This window comes from Aspergillus neoniger, assembly GCF_003184625.1.
Source record: "Aspergillus neoniger CBS 115656 unplaced genomic scaffold BO87scaffold_21, whole genome shotgun sequence".
Taxonomy (NCBI): domain Eukaryota; kingdom Fungi; phylum Ascomycota; class Eurotiomycetes; order Eurotiales; family Aspergillaceae; genus Aspergillus; species Aspergillus neoniger.
In genome coordinates this window covers 651,083-659,504 of record NW_020291149.1, presented here as the reverse complement: position 1 = coordinate 659,504, position 8,422 = coordinate 651,083, and the positions used below count along the sequence as shown (strand labels likewise).

General features: G+C 44.8%; 3 protein-coding genes across 3 annotated transcripts; 1 reads left to right on the top strand and 2 right to left on the bottom strand.

Annotated features, from left to right (window-relative positions):
• Nucleotides 1–979: 979 nt before the first annotated feature.
• Nucleotides 980–3,092, bottom strand: BO87DRAFT_417011 (F-box domain protein; the record flags this gene model as incomplete). Its single annotated transcript, XM_025626784.1, has 7 exons — nt 980–1,002; nt 1,058–1,097; nt 1,392–1,530; nt 1,591–2,594; nt 2,645–2,798; nt 2,858–2,986; nt 3,055–3,092. The coding sequence occupies 7 exons, from the start codon at nt 3,090–3,092 to the stop codon at nt 980–982; spliced, it is 1,527 nt and encodes a 508-aa protein (XP_025478659.1).
• BO87DRAFT_377782 (putative C2H2 finger domain protein) lies at nt 3,058–5,440 on the top strand. The gene is made up of 2 exons (XM_025623641.1): nt 3,058–3,643; nt 3,815–5,440. The coding sequence occupies exons 1-2, from the start codon at nt 3,525–3,527 to the stop codon at nt 5,328–5,330; spliced, it is 1,635 nt and encodes a 544-aa protein (XP_025478658.1). The 5' UTR covers nt 3,058–3,524; the 3' UTR covers nt 5,331–5,440.
• Nucleotides 5,441–5,452: 12 nt separating this feature from the next.
• BO87DRAFT_377781 (putative R3H and G-patch domain protein) lies at nt 5,453–8,147 on the bottom strand. Its single transcript, XM_025623640.1, has 5 exons — nt 7,719–8,147; nt 6,776–7,660; nt 6,583–6,713; nt 6,122–6,495; nt 5,453–6,048 (listed from the first exon to the last, which is right to left on the bottom strand). Exons 1-5 carry the CDS (start codon nt 7,780–7,782, stop codon nt 5,595–5,597), a joined length of 1,908 nt encoding a protein of 635 aa, XP_025478657.1. The 5' UTR covers nt 7,783–8,147; the 3' UTR covers nt 5,453–5,594.
• Nucleotides 8,148–8,422: the final 275 nt, after the last annotated feature.

The window sequence follows — 8,422 nt, the reverse complement described above, 5'->3', positions numbered from 1 at the left end:
TTATAGATATTATAATATTTATTATCTTATAGAGGATAAATGCAGATATTAAAATATTAAAAATTTATAATAAAATTTTTAGAGTTACTTAGATTCTTATAGATTCTTTTTAACTTTATAATAATCCCTAGTTTTAACTCCAGGTTCGCAATCTGCTTGAGTAAATTAAATTATTTATAAAGATTATATAAAAAGATTTATACTTTTCTAGATTTTTTTATAATTACTTTAATATTAATCTCGCGGACCAGTAAATCAGAGGATTCAAGAGATTTTTTCTTAAAAATAGTTTCTAGTATTTTATATAGATATAATTTAATAGATTATCTCATAGGATTTGAGTAACAAGATTATAAGAATAAATATAATAAAATAATATAAGAAATATATCTTATTCATGAATATAAACATAGAATTAGTTTTCTTAAAGTATTGTTATTAGCTATCTTTATTTCTTTATCTATAAATAATAAAGTATTCACGGATAGCCTATGAGTCACGTGATAAATACTAGCCAGACCTCACAGCGGGACTGCTATCAGTATAGATATTCCTTGTGATTAAGTTATCGCGAGGGTTATAAGGATTTGTGTCCTTACACCTAGTTGAAAGGCTTTCTACCCTGACAAGTAGATCCTATCACAAATATGAATTTATTTGGTTAGTTTACTTAGATTACTTTTTTGTTAATATTCATTATTTATATTTATTTTTCTATATATTCCTCTTTTCCTTCTTATATTTAATATTCTAGTTTAGATACACCAAATGGATCACATTTGAACGGCTCTCACAGTAGATATAAAAATAAAGAAGTACCTAACAGATACCTGAAGCGAAGATTCAGAGAGGAGCGGATCTAACATACTGATATCTGTTTTATTATGAATGTTACTTGATTCTTATCATAGAGTTAATAGATAATTTATAAGCATTATACCATTTACAGGCAGTGAATAAGATGATTATTAATAATATTTTACAGAAGTATAGTCTTCATATCTATATTTGTAATAAAAACATTATATTCACATTATCTCATCATATTCATCCTTACAATAATCTTGAATAAGACAAAATTTGCAAACTCTCAAGATCTAACACAAAATCAGGAATATATTACCAAGCAATATTATTCTATGATTACTAGAAAAATTACTAGAAACAACACTTTGGATAGCTTTAATACTGATTCTTAGGATATATAGATGATCTATAGTATTTAATATTACGAATTCAACAGTATTTGCATGGCTTTAAATAATTAGGATCCCAGCGCTTCCACCTGCGGGTTGCATAGAATTGTAAGACATATGACCGGGGAGAGTAAGTTAATTAATAAAGCTTATTCTTTATCAGTCTTCAGGATATTCATCCCTGATATTACTGACAAATGTCCTCGTTTCCCAATCCCATCTTTTGAAATGCTTTCCCGCCACTGCCACGAGTGTTGAGGGCAATTCTGAGACCTCGGGACTCATTAGCTCAATATTCTCCTCGGCCACATAACGAACACTTTTATCCTCAACTCTTGGGAGCAGGAGTTAGCTTTACCCTATATATAAGATCGATACTTGTAAAGGAGCTTACAGCACATGATAGAAGCTCTGGTGCCTACCACCTTGCAAGCGATCTATTCCCATCCTTCTCATCCATTGCTCACCCGCGCCGCACTCCGTGTCCCAACCTGTTATGATGGCTCGGTAATCATACCGGCGATGTCTAAATACCTGCCCAACGCGGTATTTTACTTCCCTCCGCTGAGAAGAGCGCCTCTTAACCTGTTTAGGTATTTCGTCCGCCGCTCGCATCACATGGAGACTTTCCAGAATATGCTCATACTCGGACGTTCCATGAAGCAGAGGCGCCACGTACTGTTCAATCAAGTGGATGTCGGATGGGAACTCCGTAGCAAAAAGCTCCATTAGCCATAGCAGATTATGTCTGACGTCAGTAGGCCGAGCAAGATCCGAAAGCAACAAAGAGGACCAAATTGCAGCATACTTCGCACAAACGACATCCACTGATGTTAGGCGCATATCTGGAAACCGAGACATACGTTGGACCGAGTTCAGAATGTTTTTGCTGCACCGAAGGACGACTTCTGAAGGGTGGGATTCGGCCAAGAAGTTCGCTCGCTCGACCGCAGTGACACCTAAGAAGTTTAGTTGATACTCTAGATCCGTGATTGGCGTTTCCTTCTCTGAGCGGAACGGATCCATATAAATTGGGCTGCCGCGTGTCCCGTCTTCAATTACATTATCGTCCATATCATAGCCGATGGGCGGCAGGATAATCACATGGACATGGAAAGGGAAGCCGCATGGCCGGGCGTTCAGGCCGAACCGTTCAGCAACGTAGCAATAAATAGTTGCCGAAATCAGAGGAAGTGAATTGTGCCGAGGGTCATTCAAAGCAACACCAAGAAAGTTGTGCTCCAAGCAATGGTACTCTTTTTCTTCACCAATTCCGGTAAGATTATTTGCCCTCAGGAACTTCGCAACTGCCCTGGCTTTATTACGAGACGTGAGCTGGTGGATGTCTGGACAGCTGTTAGGAAGTAGCGAGGCAATCGAGTCCAGTCTATCGCTGATCTAAAATTGTATTAGATAGCAACGTCCCTTCAGGCCCTGGAGTCACTTACCTCTTCCAAACTGCCAAAATCGATCTCGGGTCTAAAAAGGTCGAATGCACCTAAGGCCCTGTATAGAGACACCTCCTCGCCATTTCTCAGTTTAGCCCATTCTTGTACAGCGAGACCTCGATGAAGGCAAGTGAGGAGCGCCTCGGCATAATATCTTATTTCAAAGAAATATAGTTAAAACGAGATGCCGTCTCATGGATAGACAGAACAAACCTCCTTGCCAAGTAATCTTCTACACTGGATTGAATCTCAAGATTATGTAGAAGGGCATCTTTGGCATCATAACCAAGCCCTATAATCTTTCGAATCTTCTCGATTCTTCCCGTTTGATTTGCAAGGATGCTGTCCAGAAGACGACAGGTTGCGCGGTATTTTAAATGCTTTAGTATGTAAAGCGATTTCCAATCTACCGCAGGAATAGGGCTTGCAAGCTTCGCTGGTAACTCATGTTGCCGGGCCCAGTGCTTAAAACGGCTCAGACAATAATATCGCCATAATAAAGGCTTTGTTGTTACCCCGCGAAATCGGCGAGCTGTCTGTTCTAATGCGGCAGCGGAACGGGGTGGGCAGTAGCAAAGAATATGATGTAGTAACTCTTCGGGGAAATAGTCCAGAGACGGAACCATTCCGGTACATGTGACACAGCAATAGACGACGACAATTGAGACGAAAGAAAGGCTGTCCTTAGACTATCACAAGTTTGTGCCGCTCATCTGTGTCCATCTGGGTGGGTGCAAATCGGAGCCAAGCGAGCTCGATCCTGAGCGGGGAGTTCTGCCGTACCAGTGCTCTGTACCCCATCTTCTATAAACAATCTTGACACTCCTGCGCCAAATCCATTCTTCACCTCCTCACCACGGAAGACTTTTTAGTCAGACTCATGGGGCAATTTCAGTCTTCGACAAGCGAAGAGAACGCCAGCTCTTCGGCTGGATCACCTGATAAGAAACTTGATTATTACGAACTTTTACAGGTGAATTGGGACGCATCTGCAGAGGAGTAAGCTTGCCTTGCCTGTCAGTTTTTTGTAAACCTTGCGCATGAATTGTTTTTTGTGAATAGAGCACGCAGAATGGGGAAGGAGAATTGAATGCGGGCCTCGAAGGAGAGACGTGGTGGGATGAGTAGCGAAGGTATCCTGAAGCCACTAACACCCCTTAATCCCTTTAGAATCAAAAAGGCGTACAGAAGAAAAGCCCTTGAGTTGCACCCGGACCGAAACTATGGAAATGTGGAATCTGCTACAAAGCTTTTTGCAGAGGTCCAGTCTGCTTACGAAGTGCTTTCAGACCCTCAGGAGCGTTCGTGGTACGATACTCATCGAGATGTCTTGCTAGGAAGCCAGGGTAGTTCTGGCAACTCTGGCAGTCCACATAGTTCGCGCACGACTACTGCAGACGATATCTATAGGATCTTTTCTAGGTTCAGTCCACAGATGGAATTCTCAGACTCCTCAGATGGCTTCTACGGTGGTCTTCGTGAGGTCTTCTCACGACTTGCCGCGGAAGAAGAGATCGCTTGCCGTGGGGAGAATGTGGAAATCATTTCTTATCCGACGTTTGGGTGCCGGGGGGATGATTTCGAACGAGTTGTACGCCCATTCTACGTTGCATGGGGCGGCTTCTCAACAAAAAAGTCGTTTGCATGGAAAGATGTCTATCGTTACTCAGAAGCTCCCGATCGTCGTGTTCGTAGACTGATGGAGAAGGAAAATAAGCGCCTGAGGGAGGAAGGCATCCGTGAATTCAACGATGCTGTTCGATCACTCGTAGCTTTCGTCAAAAAGCGCGACCCGCGATACAAAACAAGCACCCAAAGTGAGTCACAGCGCCAGGAATTCCTCCGACAATCTGCCGCCTCCCAAGCTGCGAAATCAAGGGCAGCGAATCAGGCTAAGCTGCGAGACCATATCACGCAAGTCTGGGCAAAGCCAGAGGAATTTGAAGATGACGAGACAGTGAGTAGTACTGAGACAGAATTGGAAGTCTTCGAATGTGTTGTGTGCCGCAAAAGCTTCAAGAGTTTGAATCAGTTTGAGGCACACGAGCGAAGCAAAAAGCACGTCAAAGCTATTAAGCAGCTTCAAAAAGAAATGAGGAATGAAAACAAGCAGCTGGGACTAGCCGGAGATTCATCAGAGTATGAAGCTCAGGCTGCTATGACATTTGTCCCGGATGATCAAGCTATGCGTGTATCGAATGCCGACAGCACACCATGCAGATCCACGTCAGGCAATACACTCGGCAATGATGATAAGAAAGGTGACATACCAGCACCAAACGATGCCGGTGAGAGCCATGGTCAACGCGATTCTCACGAAAGCCTACGGGGATATATCGACCAAAACTCAGAAAGTGAAATTGACTATGCATCAAGAGAGGTTGTCGAGGGTCGACTCCAACTGACCGGTGATTCAACGCAGGATACGACAGATGCGGCTGCTAGTCTGCCTTCAGATTTTACGCATCTAGAGCTTGACCCCTCCAAGCCAGCCGTTCAGAAATTGGGCAAGGCTAAACAAAAGCGCTTAAAAAAAGCGGAACAGGCAAAAGGACAGTCCCTAGGCACGCAGTGTACAACATGCAGCGCTTCCTTTCCTTCACGGACCCAACTTTTTTCACATCTAAAAGAGTCTGATCACGCACAGGTGAAAGGGGTCACTCGGCATAGAAAGAAAAGGGTTTAGAAATTCCACTTTGGTTTCCCTTGGAAATTTGCGCCTTCCAAGAGCTTATATATCAACACCTGGCACTAATCGTGGCCTTATATCATATACATATTTCATTATCAGAGATTCAATACCACTATATCGGATAGTATGTTTACAAGTATTTCTCTAACAAACCAGTTGACCTCCAATCATAGCATGTAGGTTGAGGAAGACAGAAAAATGGAGAGGAAAGGAAGCTGAGAGTACCAAGTTGCTCTGACTATCGCTTGCACATGCTACCTATCCTAACCCAGCCCTCGAGTTCTTCACAATATGTGCAACAGGTTGAAGAATACCTTTGTTATTCATAGAACCAAGGGGAGTGCCAATGCTCCATCCCATTTTCTCAAGCATAGCCCTGCCCTTATTCTCGGCACCAATTTCAGGTGCCGATCCTCCGACGACATCACCATCCATGTAGGAAACAGTTGCATCGGTTCGCCCGCGGCGCGACTTGCTAGGCTTGCTCGGCTTCGAGTCGCGGGATTTGAGCCCGCGTTGCCCACGCCCATTTGATAATATACGGTCCATTTGAGATATTGTTTTGGATGAATATGCAGGAGTCCGTGAGGTCTTGTTTACGATGGGGAACCTCGAGGACCCCTTGCCTCGAGATTGCGATTTCATAGATAAGACATTGGCCAACTCGTGGACCAGTTTGCGGTGTTGCTTCGACATGGGAGGCAAAGCCAAGCTGCAAAGAAAAAGTGTCAGATATCATATACCAGAAGCAGTCTGATTCACTGAGGAGGAGGGAACATATGTACCTATTCCTTGGTGACAGGAGGAAATGTCGAATTTCGCTTCTCAGGTCCTCGGTGCCGATTCCATTGGAATATTTGTCTTTCAAGGACGGGTTTTGGCGGCCCCGGCCTAATAGGCCCTGGGAGCGCAGCTCTTCGCGTTTTTGCTTTCTAGCCTTTTTCTTTGCTCTGTCGTTTTGCCAGGCATTTACCAACTCGGACTCAAGTTCACTATCTGATAGACTAATGTCCAAGGACCGGCCCTTTCCTTTAGACTTCTTTTTCACACTTGGTCGGTTGAAGTCCATGATATCGAATCCATAGTAGGGATCAAATTCCAATGCATCAGCAAAAGCCGTCGCAGACGCAAAGAAGCTGTTACCATCCGCGTGCAGGTTCTGCTTGAAGTCAGTAGTGATATTTCAGGGTGGTTCGATTTTCGAGGGGTGGATGTCTAGCAGACGTGGAATGGTTAGGTTTCTTACCTCAGATTTGTCTTCTTCTATGTCCTCTGTGTCCGAACCGTCTGACGAAGAGGTCGAGGCGCTATCCGCATGAGAAATTCGGTTAACGGATACCTCTTGACTGATTTCTTCGTCCAAATGATTGTAGTGACCTTTGCCCAGTTAGTAACGCCCACAGGCGTGACGACCAAGAGATTTGAGTATTTCCACTTACACTCGAAAACCTCATTTTCGCCGCACTCTTGCTCATCGCTCAGTGTCAAATTATCGCGTTGAGCGGAAGCCTCGCTTTGCTGCAGTTTCTTCTCAGCTGCGGAGTTCAGGCCCGTAGCGGACGTTGGTACCACCTTGTCGGCATTGTCTGGCTCTTGAGCTTCAACAGAGTGCGGAGAGCTGCCCAGTATCCCTGGTATCAAGTACTCGGTGTCAATATTATCTATGTAGTCGGCGAGTATGTCATCATCGTCTCTTTTCCATTTTTTGCGCCGCCGCTTATCGCTGGTAAGCGAGAAGTAATTTGGGCTATCGTCCATTTCTTGTGGGCATGTTTCTGTCTGTGGAGGCTTGGGAGCGGGCAATGATTTGGGCTCAGAATTTGAGGAAAGGAAATCCAATTTGCTGTGCTCGGATGCTCTTGGTTGCTGGCTACCGGCAATAACTTTCTGCGTCCGGGTATCCGACGGGTGTGATCTGCCTTCCCCATATTGGTGTCTCCTGCCACGAAACACAACCTCATCTTCACTCGAATCGTCATGAGACTTCTTGGAGAGATGTTTCATTGAATCCGATATCGCTGTGGATTCGAAGTCGTCAAGTAACTCAACACAGAGGGGCGAGTCCTCGGTCCCCGGCCTGCGTTCTGACAGAGACGTAGCCGTTGCTTGATCACAATCCTGGGTCGTCCGTGTTTCCAGACTCTCTTCGCGTGCGCTTATCTCGATTGTGCTTGGGGGGGGTTGCGTTTCACTCTCCCGGTCAATGTCCTGGGCGCTCACAAAACGGACTGTTTGGTGGCGTAGTGAGGCACCAGTCCGCCATAGGCTGCGTCCTTCAGTGTTGCGCGCTTCTTGCTGCATTGTAAGATGATTTTTGCCGAGGTCTTAGAAGAGTCAGTAATGTGACTGTAACGTGAAGTAGTGACAACTATGATACAGTACCTAGAAGATCATCTGCCACTGATTTCTGCTTCTTGTTCCGAACTTTTGCCTTGGATCGTGTCATCTTCCAGGCCTTTTCTTTCCGCTTGGCTTACTGCCTTTTCCCTTTGGCCTTATCCTAGGATATGATGGTAATCCTTTTGTCGGTTGGGAGACAGAGGGGTGTTTCGTCGACCGGATGAGGATAAGCGACTGGAGATGGTACCTTTACTGCCTCGGAGCTTAATCTAGTCCCTCGCTCTTGGCAGTGTTATCTGCGGTCTCATATCTTCACTTATGTAATGATGGCAGGCGGCGAAGGTGCCCGGTGGGGTACACAGGCGGGCTTTATCATTGAGGGTCTGGGTGGCCTTGATTCACTAAGAGATAGTAAGGCCTAGTATCTTTCCCACATACGATGTCAAGACTGGTCAGGGTTACTAGAATTTTACTGAGTCTTTGGTGTGAATAGGTAAGGGCCTATGATAGGTAGCCTTCTCTAAGCTTTTTCAGCCGTAGTAGCAACTCCCGCCCTAGCTGGCCCCGTGACTACAACTAAATGCATAGATACTGTATGACCCCTCCTGGTCACACTAAGCTCCCTTTTGTGGTTAACTGTTCTTCTTTAGCCGCTACCAACCTTGTGATCTGCCGCGCTGGTAACTGTCATTATATTACTTTTGGAGAGTGCGTTGCACTATTAATGTCTCTCCCTCAGAGCCCCG

Bases quoted from the DNA above. Each gene is read 5' to 3' on its own strand.
- BO87DRAFT_377782 (XM_025623641.1), top strand. From the start codon at position 3,525: ATGGGGCAATTTCAGTCTTCGACAAGCGAAGAGAACGCCAGCTCTTCG. The intron at 3,644-3,814 runs GTAAGCTTGCCT...TAATCCCTTTAG, and splicing joins TGGGACGCATCTGCAGAGGA to AATCAAAAAGGCGTACAGAA.
- BO87DRAFT_377781 (XM_025623640.1), bottom strand. From the start codon at position 7,782: ATGACACGATCCAAGGCAAAAGTTCGGAACAAGAAGCAGAAATCAGTG. The intron at 7,661-7,718 runs GTACTGTATCAT...GACTCTTCTAAG, and splicing joins AGTGGCAGATGATCTTCTAG to ACCTCGGCAAAAATCATCTT. The intron at 6,714-6,775 runs GTAAGTGGAAAT...AACTGGGCAAAG, and splicing joins CGAAAATGAGGTTTTCGAGT to GTCACTACAATCATTTGGAC.